We start from the raw sequence: 21710 nt of genomic DNA, 5'->3' as shown, positions 1-21710 counted from the left end.
CACACTGCACCGGGAGCTGCCACCCGTGACAGCTGTGGCTGCAGGAGGGGAACCATCAGAGAGGGATGGGAAACAGCTCCCTGCATGCAGGACTTGACCCAGGCGCCTGGCAGCCGCTTCTCCCAAAGGACCACTCTTTGCCCACAGCTCCAGGAGGCAGCCAGTAAAGCACAAGACAGAGATGGAGCAGGTGTGGAAAGGCCAGGGATGCCCTGGTGCCTTGGGTGTGAGCACAAGCCCCAAGTGGGAAGGTGGGAGGGATGAGTCAGGCAAAGCCCCACCAGCACACCCCTGCTCCCAGCTGAGCTCATCTGGAGCCTGGGCTGCACACACTGCAGGGGGCATAAAGAGCCCTCAGCACCTCATGATGTTTTTTAGAGAGCAGCCACCTCCCTAACTCTGCCCAAGACACATTCTGGCATCCCATAAGGCAATACATTACACTTGCATTGAGCACTGATCAATGACTCCCTTCTCCCATTGGTCCCCCAGGGTCAAGAAAGCCTCCCTGCTCCCCTAGGGAGGCTTAGAAGCTTCTAGGAGGTCCCCCAGGGACAAGAAAACTGTACTGGTATGGTGGTACAGTAAATCTAGTAGTAGGTCATTCAATCCACACACACACCTCACAGGGCATAGACCAGTTCTCCACAAGCAGATACGCTTGCTGGTCTTGGGGCAGTAGCTGGAGGATGACCCAGAGGTAGTCCATGCCCTGGGGCTTTGGGCAGTGTCCTTTCTAGGTAAGTTAGTTGAGGGCAGCGAGGTGGACAAACACCTCCATCCAGCTCCCTGCTTCTCTCCATGAACTCGGAGACAGCTCTGCTGGGATCAGCTGTGTAGAACCTGGACCATTAACCACAAGTGTCTAAGCCCAGCTGTAACGAAGCTATCAAGTGCAATTACCAAGGGGATGCTGAGCCCTGCCAGCTGGGGAGAAAAACAGCATGAAACACTTGGAGGATATGGGAAGTTTTGCTCAGACAGGCTGGGAACGGGGTTGTTTTATTCATAGACTCCAGCACCCAGCACCCACCGCCCCGGGCGGTAAGCACTGCTTGGGGCTGACACCTGGGTCTGGGTCTCCCCTGCAGGAACCTGGCCAGTCCTTGCACGTGGCCATGCAAGCAGCCTGCCCCCTAAAATAGCAGCCAGAAGCAAACAGGCAGCAAGCCATCACCAGGGGGGCAAGAGCGTGCACGTGTTGTGGGGGCAGTGGAAGCGCTCCGCTGAACAATAGCCATGGCCACAGCCCCCCAGAGACCTGGCTTCCCGCTATTGTCCTGGCCAGCAGGGCTGGCTGCCGCCACCGCTCCTTGCACCAGCCCCCCGGCAGAGACCAGAGTCCCACCATGGGTCTGAAGTGAACACAGCTGAGACCCACCAGCCTGAACCCACCCATGGTAGAGGAGGTGGGAGCTGGGCTGTTGGGGGCTGCTCATCCCCTGCACCCTGGGACCAAGGACCTGCTCTGCTCCAAGCACAGGTTGCTGTGAGCTCAGCAAGTGCAGACCTTGCTGCCAAATAGCGTACTGGGGCAGGGCAGGAGCCTGCAGGATATGTCAATGGGGGAGGAAATGCTCATCCTCCACATTACCTACCTTGGCTGCCTCTGTGCTCACACCCACTGCAAACACTCCCTGAACCACTGAAGAGCTGATGGCTCTCCACAGCCTGCCAGCTCTCAACCTTAGCAGCCACCCCGGGGACTACTCGCAGCCCTGCCCAAAGGGGAAAAGTTTGGGAATGCAGGAAAGTGAACAGTGTGGCGTGTTCTCCAGGCCATGTCCACGTCCGGGGCTTAGAAGTTTTAACACTTGATCATTTAATTAGTAAACAATCCACTCCATCCTCCCCCCAGAGCAATATGGGCTCTCCCCACAGCCACCTTTGGTACTTGGTTATAGTACCAAGTATCGGGGATACAGGATCTGAGACCATGTACAGAGCAGGGACTGGGATCAGCAGCTCTCACCTTCATAAAGCTGGGCATACTGGGGGAACCCCGCCGCTCGCAGCCAGTCACAAGCTTTCTTGGCTTCAGTTTCTGAAAGAAAGCAAAGAACCCCCCTGAGCATCCTGCCAATGCTCCCCAGAGCAGCAGCAACCTGCTCCTCCCAGCTCCCATGGTGCCCATCCCGTGGTGTATGTGCACAAAGCAGAGGAAATACCCAGCACCAGAAAGGACAGCTTAGGAGCACTAATGGGTCCCAATGGTTCCGATGAAGAGCGCACGGGGGGCTCTGCCCAACACAGCAGAAGCTGCTCAGCTTCAGACTTTCCACCAGCACAAGGCAAAGAGCAGGAGGTAACAGGAGTGAGAAGATCACAGGACACAGTTTTAACCTTTTGATGAAACATTTAATTTCTGAACCCACCAAACCAAGTACAGACCTTTGCCAGGCAAGAAAGGAAGATCTTTGTTTTTAATCATTAGTTCAGAGCTCATCAAAGCTTAGGGCTGGTCACCTCTGCAAACATCCTCCAGAAAAGCTTGCCAAAAAAGCCTTTCCTTCTCCCTCCTCCTTCCCACCACCCCAGACCACCCCACTGCTTCTTTCAAGCTGGTGCTCATTTTGGCAGGCACCAAACCCTGATGGTTTCCCACATCCCCCCCCGGCCAGTTCCCATTCCTTACACATGGCTCAGCTATCACTCAGACAAACGCATCCAACCGCCAGCACTGTTTCCTGGGAAATTTCACTAATTTAGAGAACTCGAGGCAAACCAGCGCATAGCTCACGCGGCCAAAGCAAGCTGCTGCCTGGTGCCAGCGGTCCATCGCTCTGCTGAGTTTTATACTTCCGAGGGTGACAAACATTTGACCTCAGTTCCAGAAATTGCAACAGCAGCTTCAGGGTGTCACGCGTGCCTCTCGGAGGCACCACCCGGCACAGACCGGACTGAGGCCGCATCCACACGGAGCAGACCACAGTGAAACACCCCGATTTCATCACCATCCACGAACAGCCTCAGCTGAGAGCTCTGGCTGCATTTCCAACTACAAAGCTACAGCAGAGGGGAAAAAAAGGCTCAAAACAAGCAGTTCAATTAGGGACAGGACCAAGCCAAAGCCCTGGACCCAAATACTTCAGAAGTTCTGCGAAGATGTTTTGGAATAAGCATCTGCATCTGGGTCCAAACTGTGCAGCTGTCCTTAGCTGTGCCTTGAGCCCAGTGAAATCCTGAGGCTGACCCCTTGGCCCTCAACAGGGCTCAAACCCAATAATACCAATGGAAACCTCAACCCTGGAGCTCAGCTGGGTCCGGGCAGTCCCCATGGAGCACCACATCCCTCTAGTGCACCTCTGCGAACACGTCCGGCTGGGATGGCACCAACACTCACGGTCAGGAAGCGCTGCAGAGCACCTCTGGGACAAGCAGGGTTGAAGGATGGACACCTCCCTCAGCCCCGCTGCTGACAGACCCTGCCAGACCCCCTCCTCTTTCACTCACAATGGAATCACTGACCATGGGGCTGCAGCTCAGGGTGCCCCCAGCCAAGAACAGAGACACCAGCCTCCCCCTAATACTGCCCCACGATGTCCTGACCCCCTGCTGCCCACCACCCCTAGGGAGGGATGGGTCTGGCATCTCCCTCAGAGAGGGCAACTGAGGGCAGCCAGAACCAGAGCCGCGTGCCGAGCTTACCCCTGATGGCGGAGGGGCTGAACTGGTAGAAGAGCACGGCCGGGGGACGTGCGGGACCCCTGTGACACCCAGCGCGACCACGGCCACCGCGCCAGGCCGAGGAGCAGCCGGGAGCCAGGGCTGCAGCCGGCAGCAGGATGCTCCCGTGCGGGACTGAGCTCGGCTGCCCATGGCCCCGGTGGAAATGAGGAGTCAGAGCACGACATTTCCTTCCCCTCCGCTGCCACCTCCTCCCGGCGCAGGGGCAGGCAGGGGGGACCGTGCCTCCCTCCTCAGCCTGTTTTGGAGCCGGGTCCAAGGCTCTGAGCGCTGCAGTGAGCCCTGCATCCCCCTGGAGCCCTACGGAGCAGGGACCGAACCCACCGGGGGCACGGGGCTCTGCCCAGCCCAGGCAGGAGCCCTCCCCATGTCACAGCCCTGGCACAGAAAAGGTTTCCAAGTGTCCATGTCCTGGATGGAGCCATCAGCCAGCTTCCTCCTCCCACCGCCCTTCCCACAGACGTGCTTTCCCAGGGAAGCGCAGGAAAGGATGGGCAGGCCATACTCCCACTGAACACGCCAATGGGTGGTGAACCACATCAGGGCCATGGCCGGATGCTCTGCATGGGGTTCCCAGCCCTCTCTGCCACCTCTCTGGTAGCTCCATGGCCAGGACAGGGCAACGGGGGGCCCAAAGCCACACTGAACAGCCAGCAGCACAAGTGCCTGTGCGGAAATCCAGCCCAAGCCCCAAGGGCCGTTGCCTGGAGACCCTCCGCTGCCTCAAGGTGGTTAAAGAAACAACAAGCAGCAGCAATGGAGATGGGTTTCCAACTGGGAATCCCATATGTCCAACTGGAAAATACGTGTGTTTCCAGGCATACGGATTCTCTGGTGTCTAATAAACGCTCATTGCATGCTACACCCAACCTCGGCCAGGCCAGGAAGAGGGTCTGCACAGCAAACAATTTTCACAAGCTTCTATCATCTTAATATCTTTGAGATCTGCAGCTTAAACATGATGGAAATGACCCCATTCCAGCTGTGTTGTGGGAGGAGCAGGCACGCAGACACCGGTAGACAGGCACATAAACATGCACGGAGCCCACGCTTCCCTAAGAAACAAGGATAAATCCCACAAAGCCACCTTCTCACCACACACCAAACCCAAGCTCAGAAGAGCCCAAAGATCCCCTGTGCATGGGCAGCCATGGAGCCAGCCGGCAGCGGCGTGAGTCATGTGTGCCAGACAGAGCGAGGTTCTCATTTTGCCAGTGAAAGTGGAAGCAAAGGATGAAACTCAACAGGAAAGTGGAAAAGGAGGGCAGAATTCCCCCAGTCATCTCCTCGCACAGCCACTGAACTGTAACACACCAGTGGGGGGGAAGTGAGATCTGCACCGGGTTTGCGGTGGCTCTGACGGGAATGGCTCCTGGCCATGGGATGTCTGGAGCCTGACAACCCTCCCTCAAATGGTTTTGGGGCTACATCTACCACACCCCTGACCTGGAACAGGCGTGGATGGGGAAAAGCCCCAGAGAGGCAATAAAAGCTCTAAAACAAGCAAGCTGGAACACCGGAGGCCGGCGCACTTACAGGCAGGAAAGCCACTTCCCAGAAGCCCGGCTCTGCACTTTTGTTTTAGAAATCAAGAATAAAAAAAGGAGAAGTCACACCCCAGGATCCCAGCTTCTCCCAGCGAGCTTCCAAATTCCCCATTAAAAGTCCCACACAGCCAATTAGTGTGAGAAAAGAAAACCACATCATAAAATTGCCCCTGCGTTACCTAATGGAAAGCCGTGATTCCAGCTGCCCGGCAGATGTGGGCGGGAGCTCCCAACCTCCAGCTGCCACAGGGATTGCTTTTATTTTTTACTTTTCTTTTCTTTTTTCTTTTCTTTTCGGTGTGTTTTCTTTCCATCCCACCTTAAAATAAACTTGCTTACAGCAGTGACGATGCAGAAGCGGAGCCCCGCTTCCCTTCCCAGTCTGTAAACAGAAGGAGTTGCCTGCTTTTTACAGAAATGATAGAAAATCCTGATACATCTCCCAGACCCAGGGGTCTGTGACTTCATTGCTTGAAAAAGTGAGGAGCTGAAACAAGTTTCCCATTGGAAACGCATATCCTACTACTGCTGAAGTTACTGGGGCCAGAGCATTGCCAGTGAAAGACGAATGAGCTCTGCTTGCCATACAGGGTGCTTACAGAAATGAGGGTTGCCTCTCTCAAAGGAGCATCAGCCAAACACATCAAGAGCCAAATCCGGACCTGCCTAAAGGCACCTCTCCCCTTCCAGGACTCTTAGGAGAGGCACCCAGAGGAAGCTCCCATGCTGTGCTGGTGCTGCTGCTTTCACCAGCCTGGGCTTTCAGAGCAGGAGAGGCACGCTGAGTTTCACACAGCCATGCGCATCCTCCGTCCACACACGGTTTGGCACACAGCGCCCATAAATACCAGTTATCTGCTTCCAGCCTGGCCAGCTCCCAGCACCATCCAGCAAACAGCAGAGATTTCAAAGCCACCAGCACGGACAGGGCACACAGATAGGAATGAGAAATGCTGTTGGACACTCGCCCAGATGCAGCAGGTTTCCATAATTAACCTTCATGCAGTAAATAGGTCTCACAAGTTTGGGGAACCGACACATTGCCAACAAGGAATTGTTCAAATGCCTTCACACCTCCAGCCCCAAAATGCCCTGCCTGCTCCCAAGGGCATCGCTCCCCTGGGACAGCACCATGCAGGGGGTGACAGCCCACCACCCTGTTCATGCCCCAGACAGCCAGTGTATGGTGTGGATGAAGGCAAGGGACATCTGAGGGTAAAATCCAGCCTACAGGTAGCACAGGAACTGTAGGCTAGTGTCTGTGTGGGTACCCAAGCACCAGCTGGTACAACCTGTGGAGGAAGCCATCTGGCCACCCATGGGGCAACGAGACCAAAGCCAATGGGTTCCTGAATACCTCATGCACCACCCTCGTATGTCGCCACAAGCTCCTCTGCTCCCAGATGCCCTCTGGCCACCAGCCCAGTGCCTTTCCCTCCTTCCCCTTCGCTCCTGGACAGTATCTGGCTGTGGCTGATGCTCACAGTGTCCTGCTTGGTGTGCTGTGCCCCAGATGGCAGCAAGGCTGGAGACCCCAGCAACCACTCAGTGTGGACAGCAGAGAGTAAGGAAGGGCCATGGGATACTGGACGAATTGCTGGTCTATTGTCCAAGTGAAATTTCCAGGTAAAAAACCAGGCTCCACTCCAGCGGATGGCCCCCTGTTTTGGAGCTGGGTCCCCTGCCTTATCTCTGCCCGGCTTGCATCTCGGCTCAGCCCCAGGGCTGCGTGTAACCACGGTTATCAACTGCAAGCAACAGCTTTGGTTTCTTCTCCTGCAAACGAGCCTAACAGCAGTCTCATGCCTGTTCTACTTTGTTCTAAATAAAGTTAAAACTGCTCTTTGCAACCAAAGCGAGCATAAGCTTGTGCTTTGCAGCGCAGAAACGTGACATAAGAGCACAATGAAGCCCAGGGCAATGCCAGAGCTTGGCAGTGCAGCACGCCCTGCCAAAAAGTCACTTCTCCCTTTCCAGGCTGGAGCCAGGAGCTGCATCCCATCTGCACAGGGAACAGCACCACGGCCACAAACATTGCTTGGAGCAACTTAAATTCATCTTTGCAACCTTTTCTGTCCTTAATAAAGATTGCAAGATAGCACTGAAGTAACCACATCAGACCCAAATGAATTAGGCTCCACTGTACCTTTGCAAAATGCAAACACATTTGTTACCATCTTTACTTTGAAAAGGGAAAATGCTCCTCCTTTCCTTCCTCTGTGACAACAAAGCCTCACAGCCACCTCCAGAGAAGCCAATGCCCATCTCCTGCAGCAGTGAAGGATCTCCTTCTCTCCTCCATGGTGTTACTTTGGACCCAGTAAGGCAGCACTGAACAACTGACATCCCTGCCCAAGAGCATGGGTGAACCTGCTGCTGGAGGGAAGAAACCAGCAGGGTTGCTGGGGACGGTGTTTGCTGGACACAGCTGCTTCCCAGAGGCACCTCTGCCCCTCAGTCTTGCAGCACCTTTGGCCACCTTGGGACCCCTCCCCTGGCTCTCAGCTTCATGCTGCCCCAGGAGCACGAGCACGGCGGTAGCTCAGGGGTTAAGTGTCCTGCGTTTGAGCACTGCAGCTGCAGAGCAGATGTCTGATGGGAACAAGGGGATGGAAAGGGCACCGATAGGAACAGAAACAAAGGACCAGGAAGGTGAAGAGCCTGATCTGTGCTCCTAGCCTCCCCCACCTGCATTTCTGCATCTGCTCTGACCCCAGAGGAACAACAGACAGGGCAGGAACCCATCCGCTCCTGTGACCCAAGAGCTCAGCAGCAAGCACTGTTTCCACGGCTGAAGAAGGCAATGGCAAAGCAAGCTCAGCGGGGAGAGGGCCTCCGGCTCCAGCCCTCCCTAAGCACCACCCTGAGAAGGTCTGTCAGTGCCGGCACGGCCTCCACTCAGACACAGACTTGGGGTGAAGCTACTACCTTCTCTTTGGCACCAGTTATGTGTTTCAGACTTTTACCCTGATGAGCTGCCTGTATCTCTGTAAATGTCCATCTGTGTGCATGGGACAGTGAGAAGCTTCCCAATGGAAATACTGGTTAAAAGAAGGAGTTTGCATGATGAAGCGCCCAACAGGAACAAGCAATGCTGGCAAGACTGACGGCACTGCAGGTCACTACCCTTTACCAAGTGAAGAACACCACAAAACCCCAGCACAACCCCAAACAGCTGAAAGAAAGAGATGGCACCCAACCATGGGATGAAAAGGCAGAGCTTTGCAGGTCCACGTGAGTTCCCCCTTCCCTGCACCCATGCTCCACCAGCCCTGTGCCTGCAGCCAGCGAGCAACACTCACAGAGAAACGGGCAGCCTGCCCCAAACACAATTGCTGTGGGCACAAAGAGCACTGAATGTACGTTGGCATACGTTACATGCATTTTCAGTGCTCAGGTGGCTATGGTGGCATGGTGCTCTCATTTCTGCTACTGGAAACCCAGAAGAGAAGTGTCGAGAAGCAAGATGCAAACAGCTGCTCAGATGCTGAAGAAAATCCATCTTGCCCATGCTGTATCCCACCCTCTCTAAAGCTGCACTGCTGTTTTCCTGTTGAACATCCCTGGATCTCACACACACACACTTTGTTTGGACTAGCAGACGCCGTCCTGCCGGGCCAGCCCAAGCTCTCCACCTGACCACCCCAGTAGCACCGGGGCACAGCATTCACCATCTGCCAATGGCACAGGCCAAAACCACACCTCCCTCACGAGGAGGGGTGACGCTGTGCGTTTCTTTACATGGACAACAACAGGAGCCCATTTTCCCATTCCTTGGAAGAGCATTAGGCCCAGCACCAACAAAATGATGCCCCCGTAGCCTATCCCTGCCTCCAGTATGCTGCAAGGTTGAAGCCCAAATAGCTGCATCCCAGTGCTGCTTCTGCCACAGCACTTACACCACAAGCAATGAGAGACCTAACACAAGCAATCATTGAAGGCCAAAGAAGGTCAAGACAAAGGAAAATGGCAATAGTTTTGCTAAAAAGCCAGAATCAGCAGCAGCTCTCATCTTTGTAGAGAGCTCTTAATTCCATAGACCAACACTTGCAGCTGACACATTCGCATCTCCAGTCAATACAACTGGCTGCAGTTTCTCTCCTGCACTACATGCTGCACACTTGGGAGCCACACTCAGCTCCTACTTTTAAATCTAGACTTGCTTAAGTAATGACTTGCTTAATACATAAGAGAATTTCCTCCTACATTTATGCATTTACATAGAATACACACAGGTGTATGTTACCAGAGGAACTCCATGGGGCAGCTTTTCCTTCTGGTCTTTCTGCAGCTTTTTCCATGTTGTACAGAATTATAAACCCATCCAATTCCAGGATGGCATACTGGCATTTGCTTTGGTCGGGCTCTGTCTTGGTCCCTGCATCTGCAGCTGCTCAGGGGAGCTGTGTGAGCAAAGGTGCTCAGGACTTCTGCACTGACACCTGCACACACTCACTATCAAATGTGTGAAAATCCCATCCCATGTCAGAAAGACCTCTGCAAAACCCTGGGTTTTAACACCACAAAGTCCTGCGTGTGCAGGTGACCACAATACCTGCAAACAGCACACTGAAGGTACATTTACAGAGCAGCCCTCATGCTCTGCACAGAGCCTCCTCCCTGATGGGGACATCTCCCTGCAGCCCTTCCGGAGAAAACAACAAATCAAGGCATAAAACAACAACAGAAAAAAAACCCAAGACCTAAGTCTAAAAAAACCAGGAGAGTACCATTCCTCATGCAAACACAGGTCTGTGTACAGCGGGGCAGGACTTGCACCCTGCCCAGGGGATCTCTCCCACCACTGAAGGGCTCAGTACGAAGCCACAAGTCCCTTCTGCTGCACCCACCAGCACTGCTCCCACACTGCTCACAGAGCAGCAGCCAGAAGCTCCTGGGGAACACTGTCCTCCCCATCTAGCAGTTTGCCCTTCACAGCCCTGAAGCTCCCTCCCCTCCTCCCCATGCCCTCTTTTCCTCTCACTTATAACTGCTTTTAAGTAAATCAGCATCGGCAGGCAATGCCACATCCTGGGCACGGCTGACACCGGCACCACCACGCTCCGTGACTCCCCAGCAGTGCCGGCTGCCACCCCAGCCGCCCCTGCTGCCTGGCAGGAGGCAGGGGTCAGGCTCATGGAAAGGCATTTTGGCTTGGGCTCAGGAAACAACCAAAGATTAGGAGGAGCTGGCATGCCGTGCGGCCACCACGCTTTCACCGGCTTGGCTGACTCTGTGAGAAATAAGCCCAAATATTAAAAAGGCTGCAGATCTCTTACGCCTTCTGCATCTTAAGTGGGGAGCAGAGGGGCTTGAAAGAAAAGCCACACACAATGCAACTGAACCCAGCCTGTACTTTGTCGCATCCATTTCCCTTCTCCTTCCTACCACGCACAGCCGCACGCTCAATACCAGCAGTGCTGTACTGAACCAGGGGCTCAGAGCTCACAGCGTGCCCCACTGCAGCCCCTCTCCAAGCAGGCAGTGCTTCTGCCAGGGCAGGAGCTACAGATCACTGCAAGGAAGTAAAAACAAAGGTAAAGGAAAGTCTGGTCTGTTTTTAAGAAAAGGAAAAAAGCCAACAAAACGAATGACACCCCCTCACCCTTCCTTCACCCTGCTGCGCAAGAGCCAAAGCAAACTGAACTTGCTGCAAAGGAAACACTGTTTTCGAGAAATCTCCAACAAGAAAAAAAAGGTCGTTTTACAGACTTTCCCGTTCTCCTGAGAACGCGCCTGCTGGCTGAAGCCTCCTGATACAAATACAAAGCTGGGACACAAGCAGACTCACCATGGCAGAAGCTGTTAATCCTGGCTTTGTTCATTGGAAAACGTGGATTAAATGCAGAGAAAAATATCAGCATGACAACTGCCCTCCTCGACCCCCACCCCAGGCACCATCCACGGAGGCGAGAGCGCTCCCGGCCAAAGACCTTCCCGCAGGCAGGCAGCTGGAGATCCCGATTTTCCGTGCAGTCTGGCTGTACCCAGCTAATCAAACCTGCCCTCTCCGACCCTGCCCGCAGGGACAACCATCTAGCTTCTCGTTCACAGCGAACAGGACATCCCCGGCCGTGCAAAGGGCTGCACTGTCGGAACAGCGGGGGTGGGAGCTGGTGGGGAGCGCGGCAGGAAGCCCGAGAGCGCACAAGCACGCAGGCACGCTGCTTAACTGTTTCCAGCTCTCTGCTAGCCCTGCCCGAGCGGCAGGATGGGACTGAGTCCCCCTCCTGAGCAGCCGTGCCCGTGGTTGGGGCATTCCCGTCCTTGTCCTGGCCCATGGCTTGCCCTGGCCACCACCAGGATGCCAGTTCCAACCAGGTGGGTTGTGGCTTTCAACTGAAAGTGGGAGAATTGGGTGCTGAGATGCTCAAGTGTGAAACTTCCCACAAGGCTGCGTTTTGCTGGCACGAGGAGCTGGAAGCAGAACCAACTGGGAAGGGAGTGATGGATACCACCAAAACCCCATTTCTCATCCCATCAGATGTTGATTAGTCAAAGCAGTGACCATAAACCTCAGCTTCAGGGCTCCTCTCGGTTGGCTGTTTGCGGGGTGCAGAGCTGACACCACTCGCGGCACACATGAATGCAGCCTTTCCCATGCACAGGAGATGGCAGACTGCGAAAGCAAAGGCTGACCCACCAGGCATTTCTCAGTGCCTCGAAACACCAAAGAGGACCAAAAGCTTTGGAAGATGGCTCAGGGACAGTACCATGAGCACCTGTTATCCAAGACATCTAGACTTGATTGCCTGACTTTCTACTAATTCATGCTCTTTCTAATTTCTAATGAATACTAGTTCTAATGAATTAGCAGAAAGTAGAATCAGTGCTTTGCCGTTCCTGGGAGTGCTCCTTCCCTCCACACAGGCAGGATTCATCTGACCTTTTTCAGGCAGACCAAAGCCGAGGGAAACAGCACGGTCCAAGTGAGAAGGTTCTGGTTGACATGGGATTAATCTCCATAATGAAAAGCACATTCTCTACAACTGCACTTCTGTGAGTCGGTGCTTTTTGGAATAAATAGCTTACAGAATGAGCTGTGAGATCGCCTCAGCTCAGAGGGACCTGGCAGGGGAGATCCTAGGTCCAAAGTGCAGAAGGGGACAGCTGAGAGGAGAGGGTTGGTAAATACATCTGCAAGCAAACCTTGGAGAGGAGCAGCCTGACAACACCCGCACGCGTGACAGCAAGGGCGTCCGGCTGCCAGCAGCCATCGCCTTGCAGAAGGGGAGCGTCTCGGCGGCCATCCGCGTTACCAGCCACCATGTGCACCATTTCCACCAACGCAGGAGGAGTCAAGAGCCACTTCCAAATGTGATCTCACATCCCAGCAATGCAGGGAAGTGCCGTGCCTCAGAGACAACAGTGCTGCTGCCCGGCTGCGTGCCTCAGCTGAGGGTGCCTTGGTGGCCGCCCGGTCCAGCTCACAACGCACACTCCACTAAAGCTGCTCAGGGATCCCAAAAAGCTATTTTGACATAGGAGGTTAATAAAATCCCTGAACCAGGAGGTCTTTGATCCTCTCAGGACTGAAAGAAAGCGCTTCCCTTGCAAAGAGGCTGAAAGCCGGCAGTGGATTTAGCCAACTGATAACAAATAATAACCACCACTGTATTTTACAGTGAAAAAGACCTTTCCGTGCACACATGGCAGCAGACACCAAACCCCGGTGATGGTGCAGGTGGCTGCTGGAGATGTTGGTGGGTGAGGCTGGCTCTCCAAGGGGACATGTGCCACCCATCCCCATGCCAGCATTGGAACCAGGTCACCCAGAAGCGTGCAGGGAGGCACAGGAGGGTGCCATACACATGTCCTGCCCACTGCAATGGGAATTTTGGTCCAGTTCTCCTCAGGAAAAGCCTCTTCCACCACTCCCCCTGGCCAGGCCTTTCTGTCATTAATGGCATCACAGAAGGAAACCAGACTGTAATTTCCAGCTGTAGCAAAAGAGCAGCAGCTGCCTCCGGGGTCTCTGGTGAGCCAACATCTGTAAGTGGGTGTGAAGGGAGAAGAGCAGCTTTGCTGGCTCCAAAACGACGGGAGAGGCATCCAAGCATCCCCTCATCCTGAGCAAACTGAATTGCTGCCCAGGGTAGGAGGCTGAGGGGGTCCCTGAACCTACAGCTCCTTCAAGGACACAGAGGAGATCCTGGTGCCATTGTCCCCTTCACCTGTGGGAGAAAGTGGGAGCTGGCACAGCCCATCCGAGGGCTGCCTGCATGTCCTGGGGAGCTGCTGCCCCGAGAAGTGAGGGAAGGGGGCCCCAGTGGCAGGAGAACACCCAGCATGGGGACCCATGTGTTGGCTTGTTTCGTCTCCTCCTCCAGCTGGTCTTCTCCCAGTCTCTCTGACATCTGGCTAGGACAGCTAACGTGTTCATCCAACATATCCGGATGCAGCTGGTAACAAGTTGTACTGATTCCAGACCAACCCTCCACTAGGTCACACCGTGGGCTTCAACACTAGGTTATTCCTTTCTCACCATGGTACCAATTCATCATGGGAAACATGATAGGTTTCTCATCCCCTACCAAGGGATTCAGCATTGCAAAATACCCCACCTAACCCTCAGCTTGCCTCCTTACGCCCTGGTAGGTAAGACAGAAGAGACCGTTGCTAGAGGGAGGACACCAACCCAAAGACCACTGTGGTGGCTTCTGCCTTCTCCAAAGCTCTCCTCCAAACCCAGGACCCTCCAGATTGTGCTGTCCAGGCACAGCTAATGAGCCCATAATCATCACAAAAACCTGGAGGTCAGAGCAAAACCTGAGAACAAGGGTGAAACCAGATAGCATGGACCTGAGGCTTACGGAGGCGACCTGAGCAAAGCCTACGACCCTTCCTCTCTCTTCTTTTCCCCTTCCCGCTGGAAGGAGACAGTGTTGGGGCTGGAGAGGAAGCTCAAGGGTTCCTTTTCTTTATGGAGTTAACAGGAGCTGCTGGAGAGAGCAGGCCAAGAGACTCTTTGAGAAGTACTTTTAAAGGATGTCACACTTCTGCAAAGAGACAAAGGAACATTTCAAAAAAATACAGAAGTCTCCGTGCCAGGAATGCAGGGAACGTCAGGGAATATTACAAAACAGGATGCAAAACCTGGCCTCAAGCGATGTCACAGGCTCATATGCCGGCCTGACAGTCAAGATGCTGAATCCCGATGGAAGACAAACCATGGGAATGGCAGGCTTGGTTTACCTGGCTTGGTCCCATCTGCTCTCTCCCACCAGAGCAGCCAGCACAGCCATCTCTGCCAGCCAGCCCCGCACTCCACATCCCCACAGACACAGCCAAGACACAGCCTAAAACATGGCCCTTTCTGTATAGCATGGCATTTTCTGAGGAGCTGAAGCAAGCAAAGCCTCGTGGCACATGGCCAAAGAACCTGTTCACATTTCAGCAGAGGGAGGATCTGAGGATGCACAGAGGGAACTGGACTGGTCCATAGCCAAAAGATAGCCCTGAAACCTAGACCTGTGCTGTAAGTATTGCAAAACACTTCTCTGAGATGGTTAAAATTGCTCTCTCTTCAGTTTTCTATTAACAAACCAAGTAGTTCCCAGCCTTCCTAGGGATGCACAAGCACATGAACTCACACCCCCCTGCACAGCTATACCGGCTCAAGAGAAGTTATAATGCTGAACACACTGGAATCAGTGCTGTGGCTGCAGACAGCAAGGTCAGAAGCAGAGGAAGACCTCCCTAGGGTCAGGGCAAGGAGAAGCCCATGGGTTAGAGGACAGCAGGAAGCCCTAATTCAACACACCAACTATTTACAGGAGCAGCACTAGAAAACAGAGGCCAGTTACTGGCAGAGCAGTGCTTTTTGGCAGGAACGGACATGTTTTTTTCAGTTTCCCTTTCTTGTGAAAGCCCCTGTGTAAGTAAAAGATTTGTCACAGCAAGACCTACTCAGGGTTTTCTTCCCTGCCAGAGTATTGCCCCAACAGCACAATGCTCTCACTTGTGCTCACAGCCAGACACAGTGAGGACGAGTCTGCTGCTGCTGGGACACCATTTCCCCTCGTGACTGGCACAGGGCTGATGAAAACCCCAGCCTGTGTCTGATGCTTTCCAAGTTACACTGAGAGAACTTTGTCCTAAAGACAGTCACACAGAAATATCCACCTGCGATCATACATGGAGGAAACTTCAACTCTGCTGCAGTGGCCACTGTTTCGGGGCAGAAGGACCAGAGCAAAGGCTGTCACAGTGCTCTCAGCTTGGTCTCCTTGAATAGCAGGAAACCAGGAGGAAAGAGCCCTCCACAGAGCTTGAAGCCCATACAACCACATACTGCAGGGTGAGGGACCTCAGCAGCATCATCCCTGTCGCTGCATCTCGGGGACTGCCCACCCCATGGCTGGGCCCCATACTCAGGTGCTTCGCAGAGCAGTATCTTACACAAGTAAACTTCCCCAGCAGTCACCTTTGCATCCTTCAGAGCAAGGCTTTACAGTGTTTGTCTCTTCTCAAGCAAGCATTACCTTTCAGCCTCACTAGTGTGCAGCAGTTCTGTTGATGTTTCTAAGGAAGCCTTTGCCTCAGAAAACTTCTACCTTAGAGCTGCGGGCTAACGTCATCTGTGGTAAATCAATCAGCTCACATCCTTCTAAAACTCATCTGTGTCTATTTTTGAGTCGCTAATTTTGACTCACACGTGCATGTTTTCTGATGGAAGTCAGAGCCCTTAATTAACACTCAGCTTTCACAAGTGATTAGAATAACTGAGCTCTGAGCTGCTTGGAAATGGCAGGCTGTGAAAATCTCTATTCCCATCCCTTTGCAAAGGGCTAGCCTAGAGCACCAGCTGTCCTGGGCAACCTCAGCATCTTCAAGGGGCAAGCAGCACCAGAGCTCCAGCCACCACAGCTGGTCCCTAGCCAGCCCCATCCCAGACAGGCTGTGCCTTGCTTTAGCCCAAGAAAATAGCAAGTTCAGTGCCCCAGGCAAAGCTGAAGATGGGCAAAAGGGGAGCAACATTAGCGTGTCAAAGCCACAAGCCCATCACTCAGTACCCAGATGAGCTCAGAAGCCTGTCCAAGACACAAGAGTGCTGAAACAATCTGCAAAACACAGACTTGTGCGACATCAGGTTGTATATTTATCCATGCCATCCCCATGGGCCAGGAGCCATTTAGGAGCACAGCTCCTGTTCACCAGTGTTCACCAGTAGCACCAGAGAGCAGGTAACTTCCCCAGGTGAAGCAGTTGGGAAGGTGACCGGCTCTGCCAGTGAACCTCATCAAACACTAACCACAGAGACTTCTGACTTCATTACTCCCTGCCTTCTCTGACCACTGTGGCAAGCCACGGACTCCTTTCGCAGGACACTTCCCATGGGACCTAAGCCCACCACCCAAAACGAGCGGTGCCACCCCAAAGTGCGGCTCCGCGGGAGAAGGGCAGAAGAGGCTGGGTTAGGGGCTGCCGTCGCAGAGGGAAGGGCTCGCTCGGGGAAGGGGGCAGGAAGGAAAAACGTCAACGTGCAGAGCTCTGCCAAGTGCTTGGCGCCGCTTCCGGCAGCAGCTCTGCGGAACTCAATTAATGAGCAAACATCTGCGGCTTCACATCCCACCAAAACAGCGACGAAACTACGCTCCACTCGCGCAAAAAGGAAAACCCATCAGAACGAATCCCTGCTTCTGGAGCGGGTGGCAATGCTGTGGAGCAGAGGAGCGAGAGAGGCAAGGCACCGCCGGCATGGGCTGCCGCAGGATGGCTGTGCCGAGCTCCAGGGACAGTGTGACCCCCGCCATGGCTTCCTGCGCTGGAGGAAGAGGTCTGGGGCACACCCAGCTCCTCTCCAAACAGGCTCCATTGACAGAAAAGGCAGTCCACCAAAAACCCACCTTCAGTTGAGTCCCTGCCTGCACCGCTTTGTAGCAAGGTCACAGCTAAGAGCATCCCTGTGGCCAGGGCACGGAGCGTGAGGCACAAAAGCTTCAGCTTACCAGCAAGCTCCAACTTTCCTCCTTCTTGATCACTCTTTTAATCCCACACTATGTGTCCTGCCACCACCACAGGGATCTCTCCCAGCACCTGGGGACTGGCTAGGGAGGACACGACAGGGAACAACACACGCACCTCACAGACACAAACACATCATCACCCGAGCCCTTCAGCTGCAGGAAGACTTCTGGCTTCATCTCATTGCCATTCAAGTTAGGGAGGCACCCAGAAGAGAGCCATGGAAGAGCAGAGGACCATGCAGACCAGGATTCACTCCCATCTGTGGCTGCAAGCAGACAGGGAGGAGCAGCAGACCAGCACCTGCATCATTTCTCTCTCAAAAGCTCTCTATGATATGGTGCTCCCAGGGCCAAGCTGTCCGCAGAGGAACTAGATGGTTTGGGGAGACACCCCAGCCACCTTGCATGGACACCACTGTGCTGCCCCACAACCAGGGAGCCTAAACTAGGAAGGATGGAAAGGCACTTACCTCTCAAGGCAGGTGTCCTCACGCTGGGGACCACGTCTCACATCTCCAAAAGGCAGAACAAAAAGCATAGAGAATTACTAAACCCAGCAGTGCAGGTTTGTTTTCATAATGGGGTGATCTCAGAGAACAGCAAACACGGTGACTGTACCAGTGAAGGGGATGGGGGACAGATGCTCTCCCCGCCCCAGCACCCACATCTGTGCTGCAAAGCTTCCAGCTTTTCAAAATCAAAACAGATTCCACCCGGCACCCGTCTTAGCAGGCAGGAGTGGGAAGTAAAACCAGGCTCCTGTTTCACCAATAAACACATCTGGTATATGTATAGCAGCCATTCAAGCAGCAGATCACCCTTTTCTTCAGCCACATTTCCTATTTGCTATGAAAAATTAATGCATTCTTTATTTGCTTTCCGGATCAAAGGCTTAAAATCAGAGCTACCAATCAGCTGGCACTTTTCCAGTTACCAAAGAGACATGGTCCTGGTATGAGTGCTTGTAGAGCTATAAATCTGACCAACAGCAGCCTGCAGCAGTTGTAGCCAAAGAAACCTGACAAATGCAGAGCCTAAGGGGAAAAAGGCTGGGGCACACACACCGCCAAAGCCAAATCCTTTTTCAATCTAACACAGGGAAGGGTTTGGCATTGCTCACGCTGCCTCAGATTAAGTGGTTCTGAGCAAACGCAGAGCAGCATGTCTTCTGAAGGCTCTTCTTCCTGCTGTTCCTTCATGGCAGGTAACTGACCATGGGCTCGATGGCTTCCCAGCAAACACAGCCTCATGCCCCTGATTCCAGGTGATAAATGAACATCTTGTTTTAAAGAGGATGAATCTACCCTCTTTAAACTGAGAGAGGGGAGATTTAGGTTATACTTTAGGAAGAACTTCTCTACCATGAGGGTGCTGAGGCGCTGGCACAGGGTGCCCAGAGAAGCTGTGGCTGCCCCATCCCTGGCAGCGCTCAAGGCCAGGCTGGACACAGGGGCTTGGAGCAAGCTGCTCCAGTGGAAGGGGTCCCTGCCTGTGGCAGGGGGATGAAACTGGGTGAGCTTTAAGGTCACTTCCAACCCAAATCATTCTATGATTCTATGATCTTTAAACAAAATCACTTTAATCCTTTCCAATGTTTTCCATATCACATTTGGCAGAAACACCACTGCAAGGAATACCCATGCCTGACAACAACACAAGTCCTGGCCAGGACATTGCAGCCACAGCCACAGCTCTCTTCCTTGGCAGCACCCAAGAATACATCTCCAAATCCCCCTTTCTCTGCGGTGCCTGAGAAAGGTTTAAAACTTACACAGTTTCTTTTGTGCTGGCAATAATCCTCATCAGCACCTTACTTTATTTACCCTCTCTTCCTTGGTTCCTTCTTCTTCTGCAATCTGGATGTCAACCATTCAGCTGGCGGCTATCTCGGTACATCATCCAGCACAAGACAAGCCTGGTTTGCAACCCAACTCTGACAGAGCCATGCTGATAAGAGTGTTGCATTTTGTAGCTGCTCTCCATGCTGTGTTTCAGCCCCATTTCAACAGCAGACACCAGCTCATAGGCCCCATGGGCTGAATCCCATTCAACCAATGACATCCCATGGGCAGCAGTCAGCAAGGGGACTATGTGAGGCACACACTCGGTGTGATCAAGCAGGAATGGCACCAACTGGCCTCTTCAGACAGTCTTGTTGGAAGAGTGGACACATACTGGAAAACTGAGCATCCAACGAGCCTCACAAATGCTTTTGGAGGCTGCCTACGGAACACCAGTGCTCCCAGTTCGGGCTCTTCACACCACCACACAGCCAGCAGCAAGTTGTGGCTGGGACCACCGCTCCCAGGGTTGCCAGAGCTGAGCAGCACTACCCATGGCCCCAGCAGAAACAGGGCCAGGAGCCAATGCGAAACAATGAAAGCCATTTACAGAGCAGGAAGCTGCATCTGCTGGATGAAACGCTATCTTCAAACAAGACGTGTTTGGATAACTCCAGTTTCATAACTCGCCTCTTCCGATGTTAGGAAATCACACTAATAAAAAGAAAACAAAATGGGGGAGAAAAAACTTGGCATGGGGAACAAGGGGAGAATTGCCTGAGCGACAGCGGGGGTGAGCCCAGCCTGCTGCGTCTCACCCAGGGGCCTGCCGGCTTCAAGAACCTTGCACAAGAACTAAGGTCTGATGAAGTATCAACAGGAAAAGAGTTAAATCTGCACTATGGACACTGGGAGCACAACAAGTTTTGATTGATCTCATATTTTACCATGTTTGCTTTATTGGGTTTGTTTTAAATGAAATAAAAGCTATCCTGGGGGAGAGAACAGATTTAGACAGAGGTCAGAATTCGGGGTCCAGCAGCACTTATCTTCATCATTTTAAAGGTAATGGAAGGGATGGCCTTAAAGAGCAGAAGGGGATGACAGATCACCTTCTCGTGGCATTGACTCCTTCTTGAGCAAAGAAAGTCAGCTGTCTTCTGGTGTTTGCAGTGCAGAACTATGGTAATGATGAACCTGCCAGCTCCTTAAACGCCTAGTGCTAACCTGAAAACCCTACAGACATTAGAGAAGATCTTACTGGTGTCTTAGTGGGTCACTACTTAGCAAGGAGAAGCAACGAGAGGGAAGATCAGCTCCAAGCCCAAGGCAGCTGCTCTGACCCAGCACAATGTGAACTCCCACAGCAGTGAGGCTGACCCAAATGCTAACACCGACAGCTTCACACCCTCCTGCTTGCTCTGACCCATCAGACCCATATGCAAAGGGGTGTTTGGGGTCCCTGACACCCATGCACACAGCCGAGCCCCTCAGGACCCCGCTCCTCATCCCTCATCCGGTCCCATGGCCGCTGCTCCCGTAGCTGCCGCCTCCAACAATTTAGAACAAGGAGCCAAAAGCTGAGGTCACTCGGCTCAGGCTGCTGGACCCCTCCCCAGAACCCACCTCCTCTCCCCACCCACCCCAGTCCAAATATAAACTTGCTTACAGGAAATGCCTTAAAGAAAAGGCACCTCCCTGAGTCCTGAAGAATGCCCAGAGAATAAACTGTCTCTGGACATGAAGGAAATGGCTCTTTTCTTTTTGCCACCCCCCCCCCTTTTTCCTGTTAAATCACACTGCAAAGCAGCTTTAACCCTTTCAGTCCCTGCTGCAAACTGCCATGCGCACGCCTCAGGCCCTCAGGGAATTCCAACAAGTTCCCATGCTCTGGATTGGTGATGCAAGAGAAGCCTCCTGCCAGAGCTCCCTGTGTCCTTGCAGCATCACCAGGTCTTGAGCAAAAATGGTCCAAAATCCATCATCCAAATGCAAACTCTCTGATAAGGAAAGCACCAGACCCTGAAAACAGGCTCATAACCTGGCACCCGCTCTTAATTTTGCATAAATGCAGGCTCCATTCCCAACACTGCTGGGCTGAGGAGGACTTCGCACGGCTGTTTGCATTACTAAAGGTCCTGCACCACTCCACACACCTGGAGAGACCAGGACAGCGGCTGCAGCTGCACCCACCTCCTACCCCGGCCTGTCTCCAAGAGCACGTTAGTCCTGCCTCCCCTACCATGCTCCCTAAGCAGCTGTGCCATGCCGCGCTGCAGCTAGAAGTGCAGTTCCCAAGCTTCCTGCAAAGTGCAGGGACAGGGTTCCGCCATGGAAACTGCCATGAGAAGGCAGCAATGAGGAAGGCAAAGCGGCATGTCCCGAACTAGACCCCCTACCCTGGCAATAGGACCCCCAACCCAGCAGCTCCCTGCACAGCACTGCCTCTGCTCCCACCGGGGAGTAAAGCGACACAGGCGGGCTTGGGAAGTACAAATGCCGGTTTCATACCAATATCCCTACACAACAGACAAGAAAGGAGAAATCCAGGAAATCCCAGACACAGAGAGGCAGCTGCCTCAAAACAAGGAGGCTCCAATGCCAACCACCCAGCATAGGAAAAGGAGAGCTCTCCCTCTTCAGTCCTTCCCAAGACCTGAAGCAACACCGCAGAACATGGAGCACCATTGGAGAGCCCTCCATGGCACTGCCAAGAGCAGAGGCAC

The 21710-nt window shown here is 53.5% G+C and overlaps 1 protein-coding gene across 6 annotated transcripts in view; it reads right to left on the bottom strand.

The window, feature by feature from the left end:
• STARD8 (StAR related lipid transfer domain containing 8) overlaps positions 1 to 21710 on the bottom strand; it is a 66104-nt gene that overhangs the window by 11797 nt on the left and 32597 nt on the right. For 4 of the 6 annotated variants that reach the window (XM_065690111.1, XM_065690113.1, XM_065690112.1 and 1 more), the window contains one exon: positions 1973 to 2044. In XM_065690111.1, coding sequence (XP_065546183.1) covers positions 1973 to 2044 — 72 coding nt within the window. Of the gene's footprint in view, positions 1 to 1972; positions 2045 to 3648; positions 3819 to 11025; positions 11308 to 21710 lie in introns of those variants that run through there. The other 2 variants (XM_065690114.1, XM_065690115.1) reach the window with 2 other exon arrangements.

This window comes from Lathamus discolor, chromosome 9 (genome assembly GCF_037157495.1).
Source record: "Lathamus discolor isolate bLatDis1 chromosome 9, bLatDis1.hap1, whole genome shotgun sequence".
NCBI lineage: Eukaryota > Metazoa > Chordata > Aves > Psittaciformes > Psittacidae > Lathamus > Lathamus discolor.
This window is presented reverse-complemented; position numbering and strand designations above follow the sequence as displayed.